The 26692-nt window shown below is 42.0% G+C and overlaps 2 protein-coding genes across 2 annotated transcripts in view; one reads left to right on the top strand and one right to left on the bottom strand.

Annotated features, from left to right (window-relative positions):
- DPY19L4 (dpy-19 like 4) overlaps positions 1 to 19115 on the bottom strand; it is a 29540-nt gene extending 10425 nt beyond the window's left edge. The window contains exons 1-13 of the mRNA XM_054985637.1: positions 18966 to 19115; positions 13046 to 13153; positions 12613 to 12737; positions 11191 to 11281; positions 9754 to 9875; positions 8569 to 8714; positions 7568 to 7691; positions 6571 to 6705; positions 6113 to 6244; positions 5585 to 5683; positions 3796 to 3869; positions 2424 to 2582; positions 1919 to 2038 (exon numbers count right to left, since the gene is read on the bottom strand). Coding sequence (XP_054841612.1) covers positions 1919 to 2038; positions 2424 to 2582; positions 3796 to 3869; positions 5585 to 5683; positions 6113 to 6244; positions 6571 to 6705; positions 7568 to 7691; positions 8569 to 8714; positions 9754 to 9875; positions 11191 to 11281; positions 12613 to 12737; positions 13046 to 13153; positions 18966 to 18975 — 1445 coding nt within the window. The 5' untranslated portion in view covers positions 18976 to 19115. The remainder of the gene's footprint in view (positions 1 to 1918; positions 2039 to 2423; positions 2583 to 3795; positions 3870 to 5584; positions 5684 to 6112; positions 6245 to 6570; positions 6706 to 7567; positions 7692 to 8568; positions 8715 to 9753; positions 9876 to 11190; positions 11282 to 12612; positions 12738 to 13045; positions 13154 to 18965) is intronic.
- Positions 19116 to 21265: 2150 nt separating this feature from the next.
- Positions 21266 to 26362, top strand: LOC129333967 (probable C-mannosyltransferase DPY19L4). The gene is made up of 4 exons (XM_054985896.1): positions 21266 to 21269; positions 23015 to 23122; positions 23429 to 23553; positions 26284 to 26362. The coding sequence occupies exons 1-4, from the start codon at positions 21266 to 21268 to the stop codon at positions 26323 to 26325; spliced, it is 279 nt and encodes a 92-aa protein (XP_054841871.1). The 3' UTR covers positions 26326 to 26362.
- Positions 26363 to 26692: the final 330 nt, after the last annotated feature.

Below are 26692 nucleotides of genomic sequence, written 5' to 3'. Positions count from 1 at the left end.
TACCATGCTTTGGCATTGTTCCTACACATTTTAAGGAGTATATTGTGGTTCTGTTTGTAAGAATGAAAGTGACCCATAGGCTCATGGGCTCCCCCCTCAAAAGGACACCTTTGCTTGGGCATGGCTTTAACTATTAGCACATTAGCACAAACTACAGGTTTTTTACAACTTGCGAAACAAAAATCTATGGTTTGCATATGCTGGCTGAATCAGACTAGAAAACCAGGGTTTGGATTGCCAAATCTGCTTGTTGCTGATTTGGACATTGACACATTTTGGTTTGAACTACTCTGTAAAGTAAAATTAAAGCTGCATGCAATAGGAGAGGAGGGAGTTTGTGACGTGCTTATACTCCTGCAGCCGTGGATTGGAGGATTGCCTGGAACCACCCAGCTTTCCCTGAGCTGAAAGGGGATATCCAGTAATGAAAGAAGGAGACGTCACAGAATTCTTTTTGGCTCTCACTTCTTATCAAGCAAGTAGCCATTTGATCGGTCCCCAGCAGAGGTCCAGTGTGAGATGCAAGAAACAGCCAGTCGTACTCTTGTATCATTCATATTAATGGTAGTACAGGAGATGACTCCTTTCTAAACACGAGTATACGAACTTCTTCATTCATCACTTCAAGCCCTATTGCTCTCAGTCTTGACAGAGGGGCTAGGGTGTTTTTTGTTAAAATGATGCAGCTCTCCAAGTTGATGTGGTGTTCAAGTTTTTCACATTATGTCTATTGGGCACAAATGTCTCCCTTCTGTGAAGAAAATGTGACAAAAGCTTGGATCCTATGCTAAGTGAGTGCAACGGTGCTCATGCAACTGTTCAGCCTCTCCCTTCCTTCTCCAGCCTGCCGTGTTCCACTCCCCCACATCCTGCCTCGGATGGGTAGTGGACCCCCAGAAAAAAGTGGAGCTTCTGCAATGGGAGGAGGGAAATGCTTCACTGCCCCATTACTACTGGCAGCAGAAAATGAAGACACCTTCCAAGCCAAAATCACCACAAGCCAGCATTAGTGTATGGCAGAGGCAGGCAACTCCCCCTCCCCAACACACGTGCTGAGTCCCACAGCGGCACCCAGGGCCTAATCAAGCAAGACACTGGCAGCAGGGCAGCGGCCAGTGATGTGAGAGAAGTCATGCAGCATGCATGGCTTTGCCCATCATGGCCTTCCAGACATGCACGGCCACCAGCCACGTCCAAGGCAAATCTGTGAAATAAGGGCAGGGCCACTGAAGCTTGGTTTGCTCCAAGTGGGTCTGGCCCAGCACAACCCTCGTCTCCCCTATCCTCACCCCCATGCATTTTGTTTGCTGACACACTAACACCTTGACAGGTAGACACTGCATTTCTTCCAGCATTTGGGCAGGAAAGGCTGCTTCCCACGGGTGTAGAGCAAAACACTTTGTTACAAAGTTATTCTGTAAACATTACTGGAAGCCACTGTGCTGTACTGTGGAGCGTGTGCTTTATTTTAGCAACTGCAAAGCTGTAGTTTGCTACGTTTGTTACTCATGCAGGGAGGATAACTATTTTTTTTCTGTAAGCCCTAAAGCTCCAGAACATGCTGGAAGTACAAACAGCTTTTGGAAACATTTGTCAACAGCCTGAAGTGTTAGCAAAGAAAACTGGTAATGACAATAATGATTAGGACAGATGCCCTTAACTCTTGACAATGCAACCCCCCCCACCTTTTTTTTTTTAAAGATGGATGTGCTTAACAAACTGCAATGCAATTAAAGCTAAATTATGAACCAAGCTATAGGATTAGTTCTGAAGTCATCCCAGCTCACCATATACATATATAATGTATATTATACATACAGATGCAGAGACGGACACAAAGGATTCAAGTACATTCGGCAAGTTAAGAGCAATTCCTTGCCATTTCTAATAGACGTAAATGTGTCTTTAAAAGCCTCACCCTTCCATCATCATTGCAAGCGACCCCAATGAAATTGTGTGGAGTACATGATACATGACTTCCGGCCTTTCTCCAATCCTCCCACCCTCAAGGGTAGATGTTTCACTGACTGGTTCGCCACTGTAGCGGTCGGAAGAGAAAGAGACAGATGCTTCGTTAATAGGAGAGATGCATCTTGCTGGACAATTAGTTACAGCGTTGGGGTAGGATCTTCTAGAAGATCTAGAACCGAATCTCCACTCTGCCATGGAAGTTTTTTTTCTCTTTAAGATGGAAGGAGAGAGAAGCCATAGGGCATTTACTCAAGCAGATGTACACACATATGCCTGTATCATGGGGGTGGAAGTGCATGTACACAGGCCCACTTCCCCATATACAGTTTTTCCAGTCTGGAAACTGCTTTCACTACAATTGGCAAAGGTTAACTGGAGACATTCAGCAACTGGCAGGTAGGATCAGATAGCAATGAAACAAGCAGCCTGAGAACAGTCAGACGTCAGCTTACCTAATTCTCCTCCAAATGACCTGGCCTACGGAGAAGAGGCAGATGATGAGCACTAAAACATAGAAAGGCAACAGAGAGGACTGAGTGAGCCGCAAAAAGAAGTCTTGGGATGGCGTCTGAAGTGACTCTTGACAAAGGAGCCAGTTCATTGTGAAGTTCCTAAAGAGGAGGGGAAAAATAGGTCATAAGCCTGCCTACTTTAGGGGAAACTTTTATCCATTGCCTTTTCTTCATGAGTATTTCCCAACACCAAATAATGCTTTAAAAATATAGGGGGATCCTTTTGAAATAAAAGTTAGAAAATATGCTTTCAATACACTTTATAAGCACTTTTGCAAAATAACACTGCATCAAGAAATGTTGGATTCTGGAAGCAGTATACATTATACAGATCTCATGATTTTACATAGTTGCTTTGCAATTACTATTTTGCAAAATTTATTCTGCTTCTGTGAGTCATTAAAAGGGTTAAGGAGATATGCAGGACACTGGAGCTGTACCTTCAGGCAACACCTCTGTCCCTTCTTCCGGGGTATGTCTAATAGTGCTCTTGAGCTTGCTGAGTGACTTAGGGCCAGTCACACACTCTCAGCCTAACCCACCTCAAAGGGCTGTCATGGAAAAATGGTAGAGGGAAGAACTACATTGTAAACCACTTTGGGTCTCCGCTGGGGAGAAAGGCAGCATCCAAACAAATAAAGAAAGCAGTGGGACTCTAATCTGGAGAGCCGGGTTTGATTCCCCACTCCTCCTCCGCTTGTAGCCAGCTGGGTGACCTGGGGTCAGCCACAGCTCTTCCAGAGCTCTCTCAGCCCCACCCACCTCACAGGGTGTTTTGTTGTGGGGATAGTAACGACATACTTTGTAAACTGCTCTGAATGGGCGTTAAGTTGTCCTGAAGGGCAGTGTATAAATCGAATGTTGTTGTTGCTGTTGTTACTATTATTAAATACCTAAAATACAAATATATTCTAAGCACAGCTACATCCTTTTAAGGCCGCTGAAGTCAAAGGACTCAAAAGGGTTTAACTCTGCTTAGGATGGCACTGTAAAGCATGTAGAGGGGCTAGCAACCTTTAAAACTAGAGGGGCTAGCAACTTGAAAAGCTGATAGTCTTGGCAAACTCAGCTTTGTAGCTAATACCACATTCTGTGGCTTTTGCAAAACTGCAGTACACAACGATTTGTTTATAGGGAGCTACGTGCCAATGAACAAACACCAGTAAAATAAAAGTCTCAGTACATGCAGTTCCTGTTGGAGGCCCTTGAAAGATGTTGCCAAGTAGGGCAAAGACACTCAGGCAGGCTCAGTACGGTGATCTTTATGTAACTCAAACAAAAGTTTTAAAAAGTAGTATCACTTCAAACTTACTTTGTTTTGTTTAAACCCAATTTTATTTCAAGAACTTTCATTAAATGCTCATTTTCTTTATGTGGAACAAATGTCTGGAAAACAGATGGGAGTTTTGTTAGCACCAACTTCAGCAATTTCACACCTCTTTTGAGTCAGTAACACACACACACACAAATGCATCTTTAATAAAAGTCACATTTTCTATTAGGGGACAAGTGCATTTATGTAAGAACCCTGCTATGCAGGATCCAATGCAAGATATGCATGGAGGTTAGGTCCATCAGTGGCTACTTGCCCGGCTGACCAAAGGGAGCTTCCTCCACATTAAGAGGCAGTTAACCTCCGAATACCAGAACAAGGAGGCGACATTGGGGAACGCCTTGGCCTCTATGCCCTCCCCAGCAACTAGTTAGTCACTGTGGGAAACAGGATGCTGGGCTAGATGAATGACTGGCCTGATCCAACAGGGCAACTCTTACAGTGCAATCTTATGATGAGTTACTCCAGCCTAAACCCATTGAAGTCAATAGACTGGAGTAACTCTCCATAGGATTGTAAAAGCGGAATTAATACAGACATCCCTTCAGAACTACATTTTCCCAGAATGCACGGCACCTGACGAAGCTGAGTGACAGGACAGTCATACAAACATTTCAAAAGCCAGAGCCATATCTTTGCTATTAGTTCGAAACACTTCTGGGAAGAAGCTTGTCCAAAGCTAAATATTGGTCATGGAATGAAAAGAAGAGGAAGTTTACAGTTTGCTCAGAGCCTTTTCCCGCCTACCCTGAGATCAGGCTGACCTGCAGTTAATCTCAGAAGTGAGGGAGAAAGCATTTGCCATCAGAGCATGTGTCTGTCTGTTTTTGCTTGAATGAATGCTCATAATGGGATTTTTGAAAAGAGGTCTCAAAAATCCCTTAACAGATTGCACTGTTAGATCCTTACAACTGCCTCCTGTTTCAGAGGAAGCTTTCTGTTGACCCCCCAACTTAGGAAACACTTGGAAAGCATCCACAGTAATAATGTTGGTAATAAAAGAACAACATTAAACTAAGCAAAAAACTCAGCAGACAGCAGAAATAATCAAGAGTCACTAAATAGTGGGATGGATACAGAAAAACACCTAGCAGACCATTATAGAGAATGCCCTGTGCCAGACTGTAACAGCTTCTGCTTCCTTAACAAATGGGCATTCAGAATTGCTTTCTGAAGCAATTATTAAGATCTGGGAAAATATTAAACATTAATGGATAATGTCCTGTGAATGACATGCTGCTTTTGAGAGTCAGGGTACATGCAGGAACAGAATGAGATTCTGCCCGGGGCGAGGGGCTGCAGCTCATGGGGAACCCACAGAAATCACCCTCTGCCTTCTTTGCATGTGCTGGTCTACAAGCAAAATGGGATTCTATTGGGGTGGTTTCTGCCAATTCCTCCTCTTAACTGCAGCCCCCGCACTACTACATCTCTCTCTATTCCCCTGAAGCCCCTGACTGTCAGTTGCTTTGCAGGGGTGAGTAGGAGGCCATAGTAGGAAAGGGGAGAGATCTGTTCCACAAAGTCATTCCATTTACGGTCTATAGTTCCAACCAAACATAATTTTCTTCCTTTGCCAAGGTAATGACTGACTTGGAAATATTAGCTTATTTGTTCATCAATTTAGTCCATTCTCCCTTCCCCTGGGAAGAATACCAAAATGCAAAAAGGCAGGGTAAGGTGGTCCCCCCCGCCCCCCCCGGAAAGCTAATCTAGGGAAGACAATCAGATGCAGCCGCTATTGTGTTTAATTGTCACAGGATCTTACCTTTACTACAAGATTCAATGTCACTGCTATTGTGAACACCAAATAAAAATAAAATACTTTCAGCAGTCTTGAAACAAGTGTCCCCTTTTTTGTATTCATCTGCAAAAAAAATGTGGTAGTGCCTGTGAGAAATAAATGATTTGGAAGTCTGCCCCCCGCCCCCCACCCCATACATCCGCCTCCAGGATTGTATCAGCTCTCATGAACTTCAACAGTCAATTCTGCACTCTGTTTTTGCTCTCTTTACTTGCGTCAACATGCCTTTCTCCCTGGAGTCTTCATCAGGCCAGATTATTTTTGTGGGGGTCCCCTTTAGTCTAGTTTTTCTGCATTCGTAAGTAGTTGCTACACCTCCCCGACCACCCCCCCACAAACTTCAGAGAAACCTCTATCTCGCCGGTAGGTAGCCTAGTTCTGCTCCTTTTGTGATCAGCACAAGCCACCCACTTAGCCACCAGATAAAATAATCAAGAGGGAAGTTTCAAAGCAGACCAGCAGCCGAGCTAATGAAGAAAACCCAGTTATTACCTGGAGGCATTTTGCAAGAAGTGCAACTGTAACAAGACTCAGCAGAGGAGATACTAATAAAGATGCATTCTCAAACTGCAAAACGTAGCCCAGGAATAGGGAAAATAAGTAGATTTTGTACACTTCATGTACCTGTTGGGAAGAAAGATACCTACTAGCCACAGAAAGTCATAGCTGCAAGAAACATTAATCCTGTGCATTTACACTTAAGAAAATGTAACATACAATTTCTTTTGCTCGTGGTCCACGTCTTTACAATTAGGATGTCAGAATAGATTTATGCATGTCTATCTTACAGCTAAAGAAGTTCAAAGTTGAAGCAATAATTTTTTGCTTATTGAATGCCTATCCCAAAGCTAGCCAAGAGAACAAGCTGTTAGGAGGAGAGCAGAAGAAAAGCAAGAAAAGTACTAACAGTACATATTCAGTCAATACATTTAAAAAAAAATTCAAAATACCTTTTCGGTCTGTGCAAGAGCTACGGTGTCTAGCAGGAAGAGACACACGGCCTGGACAAACAACAGATAGTGACTGTATTCCCACATCATCATAAAAGTGTATGTTGAAGCGCTCACCAACAGGTAGGAAAATCTCTGCAGCAAGAGAAGGAAGCAAACAAGGAGAGAGTAAAAAACAAGTAAGCACAAAGTGAGTCTCAGTTCAGTCCCCCCACCCCACCCCTGCCCCACCACCCTAGAAAAACTGTAAGGCTGAATTGGGCACACAGGTTGAAATCTGAGGGTTACATTGGAAATGCTTGCCATCATGGCATTTTCTAATCCACCTTTGGAATCATGAGGCCTAGAAGCCTCCTTTAAAAAAGAAATACAACCTCACGTTATTGGGATGCCCGGGATTCTAACTAGAGCCCACAGGCTACACAAGAGAGTTTCAGGGGCATACAGTGTGCTTTTCTGGTGCATTTTATCAATATACGGCTCTCTAAAATGGGTGCCCATCCCATTTTTTTATCCCACATTCCCTCCAAGGAGCTCAGGGAAGTGTATATATTGAAAACTCAAGAAGCAGGATAAAAATCAACAGAGCTCCACTGCTGACAGCAGAACTCCACTTGCCTCTGGAAGAGACCACAAAACTCCTGCAGAAGAGCATGACAAACTGAGAGATCTGGCTTCTTGGAGCCAAACCCATCTACTGTATAAGGACATTTTTCAGAGGTCTATCATAAAAAGACTGGCAAGCGTTCATATAACGGGTGACACTCTCCAAGATCATTAAGATCTAGCCAGTTAGGGGTTTTAAACATCCAAATCAGAACTTCAAATTGGGCTTGGAAACAAACTGGCAACCTCTGTGGATGTCTTGAAACAGGTGTGACGCAACTATGCCAGCTCACACTCATCCACAAGCAAGCAACAGCCGCCTGCACAAGGCAGAAGTCTGGACTATCAAATACATCTACTAACACAGTTCATTGCGACATTTCTAGTTTACCTCCGCAGAAGAATTTGTGCTGCTCTTTAAGTAGCCTGTAAGAGCCGCAACCTGACAAGCAAAATATGGGAGTGCCCAATTTTCCCTTGAAGGAATTGAGTAGTCTATTCTGGTTGTATCTGTCCTGAAAAAGACACGCAAACAAAAAGTAACAAAAGCATTTTACCAAGTTATTTCTGGAAGAAAAATATTAAGGGACCGGTTTGGACAGTTGCTCTTAACAGATGCTATATATTAGTTCTCAAGTCTTAAATAATAAGGACCTTTTGGGAACTGATCACACATAGGCTTGCTATTTAATCTAACATGCTTTATATGACTAAGAAGCAAATTCCATCCAAAGCAGATGTTGTTTCAGCAACAGTAGTCACTTTTTTTTCTGTCGTCACTTTCAATGAATAAGCAAGTTTCTCTTCAAAAAGAATTCAAAGCACCTGGCAACCATTAAGAACACGGCTTTTTTTCAGCTGGAACGCGGTGGAACGGAGTTCTGGCACCTATAGAAAATGGTCACACAGCTGGTGGCCCCGCCCCCTGATCTCCAGACAGAGGGGGGTTTAGATTGCCCTTCACGCCACTAAGCGGTGCGGAGGGCACGCCGCTAAGCGGCACGGAGGGCAATCTAAACCCCCCTCTGTCTGGAGATCAGGGGGCGGGGCCACCTGCCGTGTGACCATTTTCTCCAAGGGCAACCCACTGAGTTCCACCACCTCTTTTCCCAGAAAAAAACCCTGATTAAGGACCATAACACCACAAACATGACTGGGGAAGCAACAGGCAAAAATGCTTTTCACTGCACCTCTTGATTCTTCTAACATTTCCAATCTCAGTATATGCATCTCCAAAGAAGTGAAATTTATCATTTAACAGAAACTTTCACAAAATGTCTCAACACACACAGCACAGAAAGCAGAGGAGGGAAAATAATAAAGCTTTAAGAACAAGCTTGGTTATTCAGTTCAAGACAGTTAAGGGGCGAATTATTTAAAAGTTTGCTTTACCTGTTAATAATGAACCAGGCTACTGTGAGCATCCCTGCTAGCCAAGTCCCGCTCATCAGCCAGCTGGTTACAAACAGTGCAGTCACATAAATTCCCTGCAGGCCAAACACTATGCCGATGTAAAAATATACTGGCTCAATAACTTCCTGAAAATGAAAAGGGTAGTAGTCTTTAAAAATGGAAAATGAGTCACAAACACAGAACCACAACTGGAAACAGAATGAGAAGCACAATGGATCGGAAAAGGTAGAATGCATACATGTAGAGGCATTATACAAGCAGACGATCCCACATGAGAAAAAGAGCACTTTCTGTTGTCCCCAAAAGATTAACATTTCACACGTCAAATGAGAAGGATAACCATACGGCATAGCAGACATCTAGGAGAGCTGGCTGAGAAGCTGTCTTTAAAAGGCAGGTCTTGCCATTTAGTTTTTTAACACCAAAAAAATTTAGACATTAGATTTCAGTGGGACTAAGTAAATTTTCAAGTATTTATACATGTGCCCTTATTTTTATTTATTTATTTCAGATTTCTATTCCGCCCTGCCCATGAGCGGGCTCAGGGCGGATAACAAATGTTATCCTTGAAATGTTTCAAAAAGCACTTCACAGACCTTTTTTCAGTAACCCTTGCAAAACAATACTATTATTTCCCCCACAGATTATAGGGCTGCAGTTTACCTAAGGCTACTACAAAGGTCAAAACAGGGTTTGAATCAGAAACTTTAATGATCAACAACTTTTCCTGTTTTTCCTTCCTTTCTTTTCTAGCGTAATTCAAACTTGGTCCTATTATTAATTATTGTCATATTAATGCATTGTCTGGAGTTGTTCAACATTTTTGTAAGATTTCAGTCTGAATTGAGGCTATATTTGGGCCTGTAATAGTTTTTATATTATCCTGTAATAAATAAATGTATTTGTATATATTGAAATATTTTTATGTTCTATATTTAGTAATTTTAATATCTGGCCCTTCGACTGAGCTTTCTTTAACCTTTCAGGTTCTTAATATATTTTTGGGTTAAGCCCCCCCCCCTTTTGTCCTTTCCAGCATTTTGGGGATCCATAAGGCAATTTCCAGGCACCATTCACCAGGTACTACCTGTATCTTCATCTACAGGGACATTACGCTGAATTAAAACAAGCCACTTGCTTTGGTTGTGTGATAGAGATACCTACTTCACTGCCGGATGCTTGATATAATACACTGGCAATCAACTCTGGATATAAGGTCATTTTTTGCACTGCATTCATGGTCTTCAATGACAGAGTTCTGTTGTCACGGGTAAGTTCATAAACACCTGAGAATAAGGAAAAGAACTGCGTGATTTAAGACACTTTTAATGGTCAATAGTTATAACTTATTACCGTTTGTAGTCTAATTTCGTGAATACATGGTTTCTTTCCATGAACTGAATTTTTTTTTAAAAAATTACTTTTCAACAAACATGCAAAACATATAAACATTAACCATTGAACACTTTAAAAATCATAAATTCTACAAATCCCATAGTATGATTTGCATATCTCAAGTTTGAATGCAAATTGCAGAACTCATACCCATGAACTGGAATTTTAGACATGATTTTTAAAAAATCAGTAACAACATGCTCTGTAAGAAACTGCTAGATGCTTTCACAGTATCCATAACATAAAAGGCAGTATTAGACTTATTTACATCTTGTTTGAAGGAACTTGGTAGAATCATAGAGGACCCCATGGGTCATCTAGTCCAACCACCTGCACAATGCAGGAAATTCATTGTGTCCCCCCCCACCCCCGCCCCACCATGCAATGCCCTGACGAAGGCAAAAAAACTTCCAGGATCCCTGGCCTGGAGGCAACTTCCTTCCTGACTCCAAAGTGACAATCAGCATTACCCTGAGCACACAAGAAAGGGCCACAAGAACCAAGCATGGCTCATCCCTTCCTGCCTTTCCTCTTGCAATCTGCCTAAATTCATATCGAGTCATAGAATCAGCATCGCTGTGCTTAAAAACATCCAAAGGAAACAGCCCAGTATCTTCTGAAGTGATCATTCCTTATAGATATTCCCACATTTGAATCTGGAAGATGGATTTGACAGAACATCTAGGATCTGAACAAAATTTAGTGTTGGACAAATATAAGAACTGCAAAGCAGTATAAGGAAAAGGCAAAATAGGACCTTTCACACATGCAATGAAGCCCACAACTACTTAGGTAGCATAGAATATAAGCTTTGCTGTGAACATATGAAGCTGCCATACAGAGTTAGATCATTAGCCCACCTAAGCTCAGTACTGCCTACTCTGACTGGCAGTGGGTGTCAGGCAGAGAAACGTATTTCCCAAAATCTTCTACCCAAGACCCTTTAACTAGAAAGAGATGAAGGACTGAACCTGGGACATTCTGCATGGGAAACATTTGCTCTTCTGCTGAACTGTGGTTCCTTTCTTCCTATGCCTGTTGTGAAATTTAGGTCCTTAACTATCATTTGCCAGCTGCTGTGCCCCAGCCTCTATGACAGCAAACAGATACAGAGGCAGACACCACTGAACTTTAAATTACTTGTTGTTCCAAGTCCCATTACTGAGAACTTGGGTCTCAGTGCGTAGCAAGATACATCTGCCTTACCTCTTTCGAAGGAAGGTGCTTTTAACAATTCTTTATAAAAGGAGTAATAAACAGCGCTATCGCCCTGAAAGGTGATTTCTCGCTCAAGCTCCTAGGAAAAAAATGCCAAAAAAAAATTATGTTCACTTTTTTCTTCAATTCAATTTTTAAAAAACAAAGAGAAACTGCTGTATCTTTCAGAAACATTTCTAACAAAAAATGGGGAAAGCAGACTGCAGACTTTTCCAGTTGGCCACAGCTCTCAAGAAGCAACTTCCTCCAATTCTTTTAAAGTGAACATGCCAGGAAGTGAAACTGGGTCCTTCTATAAAGCATAGGTTCCTGGGCTACTTGCAAAGCTCTTCATGGCCTTGGGCCCTTCTATCCACAAGACCATCTCTCCTCCTACACCCCCACCACAACAACTTTGCTCTTCTGAACAGGGCCGTCTACAGTTGCCACCCTGTGACAGGCCTTTTCATCCAGCCTTCTATAATTTTGGGGAACCAGGTTCGTTTTGAAATGTGAACTTCTCCACAGTTACTAGATTTTCTTATAGCAGTAAGTGTAAAGGCTTTGGGTTTGCTGCCCTGAGGTAAGTTTGTGGGGAGAAGAACACAGAGATCACTAAAGCAGGAGGTTTATAAAAATAACAAAGAAGATTGTTTTTAAAGAGGTTGTTTTTAAAGAACAGATCAGCAGCCAAAGTCTCGCAGTATTCAAAGGAGAAACCTTACTGGGGCACATAAACTGAAGCTAATTGTGGCTTCAGACTGTTATTTTAATTCCCTTTAATGATTTCAAGTACAAACAGGCTTTCATTTACTAGTCATCAGGTTAGAACCTTTCACACATGAACAGGATACCACCCACACTAGGCTGTCCTTTCCAAGAGTCAGACTAAAAGATGTAAGGTCTGCTCATCCTCAGAGACAGTCCTAACAACTTTGTCCTCTCTCAGAGGTAGAGTTAAACCATTCTGCCATGATACACGACAGAGCTATACATGAAACTGTCCGCTCTCTCCATGAGGCAGCCCTGAACTGAGCTGCTGCTGTGTTTCTCTCCAGCACTTCATCCCCCATCTGAAAGGTGACTGCATGTTGGGCCAGCATGCCCATAGCCTCAGGAATGAAATGGCGACTGGGCTGCTATCATGCAGCGGCTGGGCAACATGCTGGGCTGTACAGGCCTATGCTAGAAGCTTACAGTACAGTCCTATGGACAGTTACTTCAGTATCCTTCCACTGAAATCAGTGGGTTTAGATTGGAGTAACTCCACACAGGATTTGACTGTTTGTTTCCTACATGGAAGTTTTCTTGTGAAGAAAAACCTGTGGAGCAGCTCTTGACATTGGAATAAACTTTGTTAACTTCACAAGCAGATCATCACATTTGAATTTTAAAAGGTACATTTTGTTTTTAATGCTTCTGGTTCCTTACCGGCCTGCCAGAGAACCAAAATTTGCGTTCATGGTATGTTGAAAGGTACATGGCATACATCATTCCACTGACGATGGCTGCAACACTGCCGAAGAAAAGCTTTGCAAAACGTGGAATTAAAACATCTGCACAAGAACAAATGTGAAAGAAAGTTACAGACTTCAGTAGAAATCATTTGAAAACTCATTCTGCAAAACCAATGTGAAACCAACACAGAGGCAACCAACGATGAAAAGAACCCAGCCACGAATGCAACCACATGCAATATCCAATGCAAAGGTTTTCTTCTTATTCAAAAAGAATAACTGTGAATTTAATTTGTTACACACACACACACACACACACACACACACAAATGAAAACCCTCTTATACTTCTGCGTAGTTTTACAAGGAAAGAAAAGAAATGCCAAGCAGAAAAAGGATTCAACTTACACCTCGGAGATTTTTTGGGCTTTTTGTTTTCTTCATTTCCTTCTTCGGGAGCTCTCTCTTCTGTTTCTGTGCCATTTGGCTTCTTCCGTTGCCTCACCTCTACCGTTCCTTAAAACACATCCAGAAGTTATTTTCTTCTTAAATAAAATTTCTTCAAGAAGTTACTTCTTTAAAATGTTACACAATAAGAGATTATTAATTAAAAATATGTCTAGTGTTTGTCACGACATTTATTATTATTTATCATGACATAGAAGGATTTGTTGCACACAACATCTCATTTAATAATTAACTCAGGTCAGTTTTCTAATTACATGTCCATGCCATGCAGGTTCATTACTTATTAACATAATTATGGACCGTAGAAGGCATCAACCCCAATAAGAGGCAGAAAGCCAGTGTAGTATGTTGCTTAATAATCTTTAGTCAAAGAATGTCTTCCATTAAGCTGGATCCAATGACGCCTATGACAAATCATAGAAGGGAATCACTTCATCCAACCCAGCATTGGCTAAGATTCCACAGCAATGAGCCAGCAGTCCCTGCGTGCACACAGGCGCTTCAGTGCTGATGCAGAATTCCATGACTTCAGCCACTGCCTTATTCTTCTTATGCTTTGGAGGGCATTGCACATACACAACACAGCTTTCCCACAATGCATACAGGCAGGTGGCCCCGCCCCCTGATCTCCAGACAGAGGGGAGTTTAGATTGCCCTCCGTGCCACTCCGGAGGGCAATCTAAACTCCCCTCTGTCTGGAGATCAGGGGGCAGGGCCATCAGCCATGTGACCATTTTCAAGAGGTTCCGGAACTCCGTTCCACTGCGTTCCAGCTGAAAAAAAGCCCTGCATACAGGGCTTCTCCTACACAAACTGAACAGAGAATTGTAAGGACACATCAGACTTCAAAAGTTTCATGAGGGAATAGCCAGAAGCTATAATATAGTTGAAGTGAAAAAACTCACAAAATATGTAAGAATAAGGACAATACTAGGCTAGGATGCAAACAAAGCCTTCGTGACTCCACTTTGCCTTGGGAGGTTTAGACAAGAAGGGGGGATTTGCAGAGAAAAATGGGCACTTAGTTCTTCTCCACCTGTTGGTTCTACCCTCCAAATACTCCCTCCTCAGCCCATTTTTCCCTTTTAGCTGGGCTCTAAGATCAGAAATAAGGCTATCTAGAGGAAAAAAGCTCAGGGAAAAAGACCATTGCAATGGAGAAACAACAAAGTAGAAAGGCAGAATCAGCACACACACACACACACACACACACACACACACCCATTCACCAGTATATTTGTATCAGCTACTGGAGAAGAGAGTGTAAATGAATACAATGTTTTTCATATTCTCTACTCATTACATTACTTATTAAACAATATTTATTGGTTGCTGATTTTTTTTTTAAAAAAGTTTGAATTCCTCTGAATTTGATAAAAAAACCAGTTTAAAAGGTCATAACATTCAAGCTTTGTTCACAACATTGCTCCCTATGAGTAACAAAAATTATTAAATAAAAGTCATTCAAATCCTTTTTCAAAGACCAAACACCCAGGTAAATCACATTCATGGTGGTTTTGCTGATCATTCCATTGTATACAAGCATACAGCTTTCATTTCATTTGATGCCATTTTAAAACATGGAAGATGTTCTTCTTTCTGAATGCTTTTAGCTAGGTAGTGAAAATCAAACAAGCTAAGTTCTTCCACTTGATTGCTAGTTTTCCCCCAAGACCCAATAAGTAAGAGGGAAGAAAGTAAATGCCATTAGCAATAACTGAGAAATGCCCAAAGGCAGCATTCTTCTAAATACCACATACTGAGGACAATCTGGAATGGCTGCTGCCCATCAGGCCCTGCTTGTGATGTTTCCAGAGGCACCTACCGTGTGAAATAAGATGTTAGATTAGTAGTGGTGGTCTGATGTTCTTATGCTGAAGGCCAGTAGGAGAAAAAGTATGTGGGACTTCCTAGACTTGGTTTGATCCAGCTGGGTTTATGAAATAATTCTTTTGAAAAAAAGTTCTAATAGTGCTTGGAAGCCCCAGGAACCCACTTTTCTGATGAAAAACAGAAATCTCATTCACCCCGAGACACCAAGAACAAAGTCAGAATAGGTGTAGCAGTAGAAATCTTAGATTGCTGCCTGACAGCCGTGGTGAAATGGTTGAAAAACAACTAATTGAAATTGAACCCAGACAAGACCGAAGTGTTGCTTGTTGGGAAAGCAGAGATCTTGTAGGACATTGTACTCTCCACTTACGATGGAGTTTGTCTGACCCTTGCAGACTCAGTTAAGAGCCTAGGGGTTATACTGGATCCAGCGTTATTACTAGAAAAACAAGTTAAGGCAGCGGCAAAAAAATGCTTACTACAACCTCACTCTAGCCTGTAAGATGGCTTCTTATCTTGACACAGCTGACCTGGCCACTTGGATCCATGCTATGGTAATGTGGGAAGTAGATTTAATGAAAGTGATTTTATGCACCTTTATGCGCCTTTTACTACTGTTATGCACTATCACTATTCTCAGGAGCTAATGTACTATTTGTAACGCAACTTGCAAGAAAATGAGACTTGAAACAAAAGACCAAAGAAGAGTGTATGTTATACATGTTAATCACTGTGAGAAGTAAGATCAAACACTGTGAAGCTTGCTACCAGGTAGATTGTGCTTGCCAAATACCTGCTTATGACTTGACACCTGTTCATGACTTGATACAGAAACCCCTTTGTAAAACTGCTTATGCAAAATGTTGCAATGAAAGCTAGCTACAAGCTAATTAGATTAACAGAACCTTCCAAGGCTGAGAGGAAACCACAAAGCAGAGGAATAGGTGCTGAATGTAACTTTGAGCACATTCCACATGAAGGGAAAGTGCTCCCCTCCTACAGTACCCAGAGAAATATTCCCTGCTTGAAGCCCACAAGGCTACCAAAAGCAACAGTGGGGTTCCTTTACCAGATTTGCTAAATGTTACATTGACCAAAGGAATGGGCATGAATGAAAAGCCTATGAAAGGCATGTGTGGGAAAGGAAGCCAGATGTTCCTTCAAGAGATAGACCAAGGACAGATAAGCAACGGCAATCGGGTAATATTGTAATTGTGCTGTTGACCTAAGTTGTTTCTTCCAATAAGACTACCCCGGGACACTTGTATCATGAGAGGTGGTTGCCCACTTGAGCCAATGGGGACCCCTGTATTTTCTGACCCAATAGAATAACAAATATTATAATTAACCAAAAGGTATTAATTGCTTTGTACTGCTATTGTAGCTTTGATGAGCGTTGGGCACGAGGAGACCTTTTACTCTCTGTGTAACCTTCATTCCTCTATCATTTAATAAACGGTTATAGATTGCTTCATCTGCAGGACTCCGTGTCTGTCTCTTATTATGATTGGCTGAGGGACATTCGGACTACAAGTTGTGTGGAACAGTAACATCAAGGCTTGACTATTGTAATGCTCTATACACAGGTCTCCCATCTAAGTTGACTAGGAGGCTCCAATTAGTGCAAAATGCTGCAGCTTGACTGTTATCAGGAGCAAGCAGGAGCATGAACATCACTCCCATCCTACAGTTGCTCCATTAGCTACCAATCAGTTACCGTGCTCAGTTCAAGGTATTAATTATTACATACAAAGTTCTTCATGGCTTTGGTCAGGCATACCTACAGGACCACCTCCCTCCCTATGTTCCTCTATGGCAGCTTCGCTCATCTGAACAGGGTCTCCTGCAGGTGCCAAGCTGCACACAGGTGAAGTAAGCAGCAGCCCGTACACAGGCTTTCTCTGTGTGGGCCCCTATCCTGTGGAATGACTTGCCTGAGGAGGTCAGGAGAGCCCCCACTCTCCTGGCTTTTTGAAAACGATGCAAAACCAAACTATTCAAAAAGGCTTTTTACTCAAATGAGAGGGCTGTATTGTAGGGAAGATGCTTCGCTAATGAGTTAGGGACCATAGTCTTCATCACTATATTGCCTTACATATTATCTGCTGCTTTAAATATGTATTCCTATGTACTAGCAGTGCTCCATATTGTCTAATGTTAGTCCTAGAATTGATTATGTTCTGCTTTTTTCTACTCTGTATTGGATTCTTGCTAATACTATGTCTTTTAAACTTGTATTTATTTACCCTATGGTATTGTTTATGAAATGTACTTGATACTGATTGTACTAATCTCATACTGTGTAATCCACCTTGAGTCTCAGTGAGAAAGGCAGACTATAAATGACATAAATAAAATAAATTAAATAAATCATATATGCTCAGTTGAAGCATATATATTTAAAAGTGCTTGTATAAGCTTTAACCCCTCAAAGTGATTCATACCATTAGACAAACTAGAATATTTGACTAAGTATATGAGCTGCACCTTGAGTTTCAGTAAAGTCTACTGATGCTTTAATACACAGAAATAATTTCCACATAAGCAAAAGTGACACAGGACTCCATTCAAAGGCTGATGCAGCAATATCTTAAGAAACATTACATTTAAGCAACGTACATTGAAGCCATAAAACTTTTATCTAATTGACCAAAGAAAATTTCTTTAGAAACAAAATATTAAACCAAGTGGCTACTGCACTCAATTTTACAAGTTTCATTTTTTATAGACATGCACTGGTTATATTAGTATGATATTTCTTAGCTTATCTTTTGAGGAAGTTTTACATCTGACCTGAAGCCTGTCAGTGTTCATCTTCCATAACAGGGATCGCCAGGCTAGGCTACTATAATGTGCTCTACAAGGATATATATCTGAAAGGCACAAACTTCAGTTGTGGCTCACTTATTAATGGAGAGAGTTGAGAGGAGTGCATAAACCTTCAGCAGTTCCCAATTTGTTTCCAAGCACCATTCATATTTAGCTTCAAATCTCAGATACTAACTTTATGAGAGACAAGATGGATGACTGCTGAAAGGAGCAGGGCTTTTCCTGTAACAGTACCAAGACTTTTCAAAGAAGCCAGTCAGGACAGCTTGGCTTTGGTTTCAGAAAACTGGTGAAGGCCCTTTGTTAAAGCAGGTTTGGGGGCAGAAGGTTTTGTTGATCAAAGAGCTAGCAGACTTTGCACACTCTATGTTATGTGTCATATAGGACTGTAAATATATATTTTGTTCTGCTACTGACTTTACCACTGCTTGTCATATTGTTTATTATGCAGTTTTTATTATGCTGTTTGTAGTCTAGTAGCACCTATAAGACTAACAAAATTTGTGGTAGGGTATGAGCTTTCGTGAGTAACAGCTCACTTCTTCAGATATCTGAAGTATCTGAAAAAGTGAGCTGTGGCTCAGGAAAGCTCATACCCTACCACAATTTTGTTAGTCTTATAGGTGCTACTGGATTCTTGCTCTTTTCTACTGCTACAGATAAACCCAGCTACCCATCTTGTTTGTAGACTCTGCAGGCTTTACAGAACTATAAAGGCAAAGAAGAATGATGAAAAATGAAAAGTACCAAGATGCATTACGCCAATTTCTTAAGTCCAGTGGAAAGTATGAATCCCTTCCAGGGAACTTTACAAAAATAATCTTATTCATGTACATTTTGCTTTTGCCAGCCTCGGCCAAAGCACTTTTCCTGTGTTCATGGGCTCTGAGAAAACCAGCCTGACGACTTAAAATACTTGCACGCAGAAAACTTTGGGTTTTGTTTTTCTGAAGATTCCACTTCAGGAAAGACAAATATGGAGAGGCAGGACATTTATACGACTCCCAGGTTCCCCGTCCTTCCCCTCACACAGAGCCCTTTGTGCTTCCCACTGCACGAGTTCCTCCTTTCGGTACCCTTCCTTCCCCCTCTAAGCTCGGATCTCCTGCCTTTCCAGCTTCTGCTTCCCTGCATACTGTTCACACCCCATGGGGTGGGGGGCGCAGAAAAGGTACCACCGCGCGACCCAAAGGCTCACCTTCCTCCATCTCCAGGCACGGCAGCAAACCCCACCCAGGGCTCTCAGCTGCTCCTCCTCCGGCCGGTCTCTCCGGAGCAGGAGGGGTCCGGGGTCCCTCCGTCCTTCGCCCTACTTAACGCACACCCCCGCGGTTGCCGGAGAACCCGCCGCTCACTTCCTGTTAGCGCCCCATCCAGAATCTCTGGCTTTTCTTCAAGGGAACTTTCTACTCTAAGAGTACGAGAGCAGTCGGAAGACAATTGGCGTGCTTACTGAAGCCATGCCCGTTCTTTTTCTACCATTTCCGCCCCGAAATCAGCCTTAGGCGCAAGTAATACAAAACGTTTCCGCTTCTAACGCTTGTAATGAGAATTCATTTCGAATATCTGAGTCTCCCACTAGTCATAATAGGCTGCTTTCCTCTACTTACACATCCCTGCGACAGGAATTAAGGGGAAGGCACAGGAGACAAGGTCGAGCCGCAATCTTAAACTGGGATGAGTTGCCAACCTCCAGGCGGGACTTGGCAATCTCCCGGAATCTTATATACTACGAGTGAAGTGGCCGTGATCTGTGGATACTTATATCTGGAGACTGATGCTATGAACAGGCAAGACAGATCTTCCTACGCACCTGAAAAATGCCCGAGGTTTACAGAAAAATCTGAACTCTAAACACACACACACATCAGGGTGAAAAGAACACCAAAAATTATAAAAGAAGCTCCTGTAGTGCTCAGTGGCTGTTGCTAGGCTACCAAGTAACAGGTCAGTATCCCAGGCTTGGTTTCTGTCAGGAAAAAGCAAGGGGGAGGGGGCAAGGCACTTTCTAGGGCTGTTCTGGCATTTGGAGGACTCCTTAGTGCCAGGTCCAGAAACAGCCATCAGACGACTTGATAATTATATCTGTTAAAATCAACAAAGCATTAAAAATCCAATAAAATCCAAACGCAACATACAACATAATACGAAATACATAAACCCACACTAATCCCTAGACTATAAAACCCTACAGATAAATATCAGTATTACAGGTAACTACAGTCCCCAGCAAGTCAACTATGCCTCACAATAAAGAGGTGTTAAGAGCCCAAAGCACACCAGAATAGGTGGCCAAATCTTCATCAAAGTGGTGGTGGCGGCAGCTGCCATAACATTTAGTTTGGCCCTGAGAGAACGCCTGATCTAAGATCACTCATGGCCTAACTGCACGATAGCACTGTCCCCTGGCCCCTCCCCAGCTCCACCCAAGCGGATGTATGCTGCAAATTCCTGGCTGAAACTTAGATTTTCTGTATATTCTATTTTGACTGGGACAATGGCATGTAGGGACAGAGTGTTTAACAGGGATCCCAGGTCCTCTGGTGGGGGTGGGGGATCCCTCGCTCCCACCCTCACCACTCACCTGGCCAGCGCAGGGGAAAGCCGGGGGAACAGGCCTCTTGGGTGCACTGGCTCAGGAGCATTCCTGCGCTTCTCAGAGAGCCAATTTGGGCCCCAAACAGGCTGAATCGTTGGGGGCCCAAATTGGCCCACTGCAAAGCACAGGGGCACTCCCGGGTTCTGCATGATGACATCATCACACTGCCCCTGGAGTGTGCATGCGCAAAGCAAACGTGCAAAGAAAACAACAAAGGTGAGTGCCGCCCCCCCCCCTCCTGCTGGGAGGATAAAGGGACAGGGCAACCCTAGTGCTTAAGCCCAACCTCTGGGCCATTTCTTGACCTAAGACAGTCCTGGGTAGGGTTGCCAAATTCCAGGTGGGCCTGGAGATCTCAGAATTGCAATTGGGCTGTTTCCACACTACTCACCTTCATCTGGAACGCTGCGGAATGTCACGGAAAAAATGCGGAAGATAGCGTCTTGCGCAAGTTTTGTGATGTCGCGCAAAACTCGCACGAGAAGACGCTATCTTCCGTGGTTTTGTTTCGCGACATTCTGCAGTGTTCCGGATGAAGGTGAGTAGTGTGGAAACAGCCCTAATCACCAGGCTACAGAGGACAGTTCCACTGGAGAAAAGGTCTGCTTTGGAGTGTGGACTCGTTGGCAATTTACCCTGCTGAGGTCCCTCCCTTCCCCATACCTCACCTTCTCCAGGCTTCACCCTCAAATCGCCAGGAGTTTCTTGACCTAGTCCTGGGAAGTTCATGTGCGTTCTCTGTTGTGGCCTCCACCTTATAGAATGGTGTGCTTGATGAAAACAGGAAGGGGCTCACTCTCCTGGCCTTCTGCTGTGTAAAACTGAATTATTCCGGATGGCTTTTTTACACAGATAGGAGGGCTGCCATTGTACTATAAGGAAATGATTCAAAGAGATACATGCGTAAAGGGATAGGGACAACAGACTATACTACTGTGTACTGTTTGCTGTAAGTATGTTCCTACTGGATATTAACAAGATGGTATCCTATGCCCAAAAAATTAGCAGCTATTTACTCTCAGAGTTCATCTTTATGTTGAAAAGGATGTGGGGATACAGGATCATATATACATTGTTGGTGGAAATGTCATTACATAGAAGAATTCTGGAATACAATCATACACCAAATCTTTTTGTTAACTGGCTACAAAATACCAAAGAAACCTGAGCTGATATTTCTGAATCAATGGGATGATATAGAGATCCCACCAATTCTACAAGACCTCATCAATATCTTCTTAATGGCAGCAAAAAATTTAATTGCTCTAAAATGGAAATCACATACTGTACTGACAATTACCACTTGGTATTCTAAAATATGGGACCATTTTTTATTTGAAAAAATCAATGATGGAATCTATCAAGCTGAAAATTTCCCCCAAACAACAAATTTTATGGAAAAATGGTTCCCCTTTTTTTAATACATTTCTAAAGAAAATCTATATCCTCCCAATAAAATATACCAAACAATCCTGAATCTATAATCCAAAATATATCGGATCATTCAACTTGAATTTGTCTTTCCATATTTTACCTTTCTCTGTTACGTAGTTTTTAACAATTTACCCATGTTGTATTGCATATTGTAAACAGTTTCGTTAATAATTGAAATAAAAATAATTAATTTTTTTTTTAAAGTATGTTCCTACTGCATAGTTTCTGCATTGTTTAACATCAGTTTAAATTGCTTCAGCTCCGTATTGGATTTCAGCTTGTTTTCAAATCTCTGCAAATTTTGCATGTGTTTATTGGGTATTCCAGCTGTTGATTGGCTTGCACTGTGTCATCTGCCTTGAGCCTCAGTAAGAAAGGCAGATTATAAACAATATAAATATTACCTTATTTATAGTAAATATTATGTTAAATATAGTAAATATCACAGGACAAATAGTGGTTCCCTGGGTCCAGGGCTTTTTTTCTGGGAGAAGAGGTGGTGGAACTCAGTGGGTTGCCCTAGGAGAAAATGGCCACATGGCTGGTGGCCCCGCCCCCTGATCTCCAGACAGAGGGGAGTTTAGATTGCCCTCTGGAGCGGCACGGAGGGCAATCTAAACTCCCCTCTGTCTGGAGATCAGGGGGCGGGGCAACCTGCCTGTATGCATTGTGGGAAAGCTGTGTTGTGTATGTGCAATGCCTCCAAAGCATAAGAAGAATAAGGCAGTGGCTGAAGACATGGAATTCTGCATCAGCACTGAAGCGCCTGTGTGCGCGCAGGGACTGCTGGCTCATTGCTGTGGAATCTTAGCCAATGCTGGGTTGGATGAAGTGATTCCCTTCTATGATTTGTCATAGGCGTCATTGGATCCAGCTTAATGGAAGACATTCTTTGACTAAAGATTATTAAGCAACATACTAAACTGGCTTTCTGCCTCTTATTGGGGTTGATGCCTTCTACGGTCCATAATTATGTTAATAAGTAATGAACCTGCATGGCATGGACATGTAATTAGAAAACTGACCTGAGTTAATTATTAAATGAGGTGTTATGTGCAACAAATCCTTCTGTGTCACGATAAATAATAATAAATGTCGTGACAAATACTAGACATATTTTTAATTAATAATCTCTTATTGTGTAACATTTTAAAGAAGTAACTTCTTGAAGAAATTTTATTTAAGAAGAAAATAACTTCTGGATATGTTTTAAGGAACGGTAGAGGTGAGGCAACGGAAGAAGCCAAATGGCACAGAAACAGAAGAGAGAGCTCCCGAAGAAGGAAATGAAGAAAACAAAAAGCCCAAAAAATCTCCGAGGTGTAAGTTGAATCCTTTTTCTGCTTGACATTTCTTTTCTTTCCTTGTAAAACTACGCAGAAGTATAAGAGGGTTTTCATTTGTGTGTGTGTGTGTGTGTGTGTGTGTGTAACAAATTAAATTCACAGTTATTCTTTTTGAATAAGAAGAAAACCTTTGCATTGGATATTGCATGTGGTTGCATTCGTGGCTGGGTTCTTTTCGTTGTTGGCTGCCTCTGTGTTGGTTTCACATTTGTTTGGCAGAATGAGTTTTCAAATGATTTCTACTGAAGTCTGTAACTTTCTTTCACATTTGTTCTTGCGCAGATGATTTAATTCCACGTTTTGCAAAGCTTTTCTTCGGCTGTGTTGCAGCCATCGTCAGTGGAATGATGTATGCCATGTACCTTTCAACATACCATGAACGCAAATTTTGGTTCTCTGGCAGGCCGGTAAGGAACCAGAAGCATTAAAAACAAAATGTACCTTTTAAAATTCAAATGTGATGATCTGCTTGTGAAGTTAACAAAGTTTATTCCAATGTCAAGAGCTGCTCCACAGGTTTTTCTTCACAAGAAAACTTCCATGTAGGAAACAAACAGTCAAATCCTGTGTGGAGTTACTCCAATCTAAACCCACTGATTTCAGTGGAAGGATACTGAAGTAACTGTCCATAGGACTGTACTGTAAGCTTCTAGCATAGGCCTGTACAGCCCAGCATGTTGCCCAGCCGCTGCATGATAGCAGCCCAGTCGCCATTTCATTCCTGAGGCTATGGGCATGCTGGCCCAACATGCAGTCACCTTTCAGATGGGGGATGAAGTGCTGGAGAGAAACACAGCAGCAGCTCAGTTCAGGGCTGCCTCATGGAGAGAGCGGACAGTTTCATGTATAGCTCTGTCGTGTTTAATGGCAGAATGGTTTAACTCTACCTCTGAGAGAGGACAAAGTTGTTAGGACTGTCTCTGATGATGAGCAGACCTTACATCTTTTAGTCTGACTCTTGGAAAGGACAGCCTAGTGTGGGTGGTATCCTGTTCATGTGTGAAAGGTTCTAACCTGATGACTAGTAAATGAAAGCCTGTTTGTACTTGAAATCATTAAAGGGAATTAAAATAACAGTCTGAAGCCATAATTAGCTTCAGTTTATGTGCCCCAGTAAGGTTTCTCCTTTGAATACTGCGAGACTTTGGCTGCTGATCTGTTCTTTAAAAACAACCTCTTTAAAAACAATCTTTGTTATTTTTATAAACCTCCTGCTTTAGTGATCTTTGTGTTCTTCTCCCCACAAACTTACCTCAGGGCAGCAAACCCAAAGCCTTTAGACTTACTACTATAAGAAAATCTAGTAACTGTGGAGAAGTTCACATTTCAAAACGAACCTGGTTCCCCAAAATTATAGAAGGCTGGATGAAAAGGCCTGTCACAGGGTGGCAACTGTAGAAGGCCCTGTTCAGATGAGCAAAGTTGTTGTGGTGGGGGTGTAGGAGGAGAGATGGTCTTGTGGACAGAAGGGCCCAAGGCCATGAAGAGCTTTGCAAGTAGCCCAGGAACCTATGCTTTATAGAAGGACCCAGTTTCACTTCCTGGCATGTTCACTTTAAAAGAATCGGAGGAAGTTGCTTCTCGAAAGCTGTGGCCAACTGGAAAAGTCTGCAGTCTGCTTTCCCCATTTTTTGTTAGAAATGTTTCTAAAAGATACAGCAGTTTCTCTTTGTTTTTTAAAAACTGAATTGAAGAAAATAGTGAACATAATTTTTTTTGGCATTTTTTTCCTGGGAGCTTGAGCGAGAAATCACCTTTCAGGGCGATAGCGCTGTTTATTACTCCTTTTATAAAGAATTGTTAAAAGCACCTTCCTTCGAAAGAGGTAAGGCAGATGTATCTTGCTACGCACTGAGACCCAAGTTCTCAGTAATGGGACTTGGAACAACAAGTAATTTAAAGTTCAGTGGTGTCTGCCTCTGTATCTGTTTGCTGTCATAGAGGCTGGGGCACAGCAGCTGGCAAATGATAGTTAAGGACCTAAATTTCACAACAGGCATAGGAAGAAAGGAACCACAGTTCAGCAGAAGAGCAAATGTTTCCCATGCAGAATGTCCCAGGTTCAGTCCTTCATCTCTTTCTAGTTAAAGGGTCTTGGGTAGAAGATTTGGGGAAATACGTTTCTCTGCCTGACACCCACTGCCAGTCAGAGTAGGCAGTACTGAGCTTAGGTGGGCTAATGATCTAACTCTGTATGGCAGCTTCATATGTTCACAGCAAAGCTTATATTCTATGCTACCTAAGTAGTTGTGGGCTTCATTGCATGTGTGAAAGGTCCTATTTTGCCTTTTCCTTATACTGCTTTGCAGTTCTTATATTTGTCCAACACTAAATTTTGTTCAGATCCTAGATATTCTGTCAAATCCATCTTCCAGATTCAAATGTGGGAATATCTATAAGGAATGATCACTTCAGAAGATACTGGGCTGTTTCCTTTGGATGTTTTTGAGCACAGCGATGCTGATTCTATGACTCGATATGAATTTAGGCAGATTGCAAGAGGAAAGGCAGGAAGGGATGAGCCATGCTTGGTTCTTGTGGCCCTTTCTTGTGTGCTCAGGGTAATGCTGATTGTCACTTTGGAGTCAGGAAGGAAGTTGCCTCCAGGCCAGGGATCCTGGAAGTTTTTTTGCCTTCGTCAGGGCATTGCATGGTGGGGCGGGGGGGGGGACACAATGAATTTCCTGCATTGTGCAGGTGGTTGGACTAGATGACCCATGGGGTCCTCTATGATTCTACCAAGTTCCTTCAAACAAGATGTAAATAAGTCTAATACTGCCTTTTATGTTACGGATACTGTGAAAGCATCTCGCAGTTTCTTACAGAGCATGTTGTTACTGATTTTTTAAAAATCATGTCTTAAATTCCAGTTCATGGGTATGAGTTCTGCAATTTGCACTCAAACTTGAGATATGCAAATCATACTATGGGATTTGTAGAATTTATGATTTTTAAAGAGTTCAGTGGTTAATGTTTATATGTTTTGCATGTTTGTTGAAAAGTAATTTTTTTTAAAAAAAAATCAGTTCATGGAAAGAAACCATGTATTCACGAAATTAGACTACAAACGGTAATAAGTTATAACTATTGACCATTAAAAGTGTCTTAAATCATGCAGTTCTTTTCCTTATTCTCAGGTGTTTATGAACTTACCCGTGACAACAGAACTCTGTCATTGAAGACCATGAATGCAGTGCAAAAAATGACCTTATATCCAGAATTGATTGCCAGTGTATTATATCAAGCATCCGGCAGTGAAGTAGGTATCTCTATCACACAACCAAAGCAAGTGGCTTGTTTTAATTCAGCGTAATGTCCCTGTAGATGAAGATACAGGTAGTACCTGATGAATGGTGCCTGGAAATTGCTTTATGGATCCCCAAAATGCTGGAAAGGACAAAAAGAGCGGGGGGGGGGGGGGGGGGGACTTAACCCAAAAATATATTAAGAACCAGAAAGGTTAAAGAAATCTCAGTTGAAGGGCCAGATATTAAAATTACTAAATATAGAACATAAATATATTTCAATGTATACAAATACATTTAT

This window comes from Eublepharis macularius, chromosome 7 (genome assembly GCF_028583425.1).
Source record: "Eublepharis macularius isolate TG4126 chromosome 7, MPM_Emac_v1.0, whole genome shotgun sequence".
NCBI lineage: Eukaryota > Metazoa > Chordata > Lepidosauria > Squamata > Eublepharidae > Eublepharis > Eublepharis macularius.
Note: the sequence above shows the minus strand (reverse complement) of the source record. Positions and strands in the feature narration are given on the sequence as shown.

Excerpts from the sequence above, each read along its gene's own strand:
- LOC129333967 (XM_054985896.1), top strand. Across the intron at positions 23,123-23,428 it reads GCCCAAAAAATCTCCGAGGT|ATGATTTAATTCCACGTTTT; the intron begins GTAAGTTGAATC and ends GTTCTTGCGCAG. Across the intron at positions 23,554-26,283 it reads TTTGGTTCTCTGGCAGGCCG|GTGTTTATGAACTTACCCGT; the intron begins GTAAGGAACCAG and ends CCTTATTCTCAG.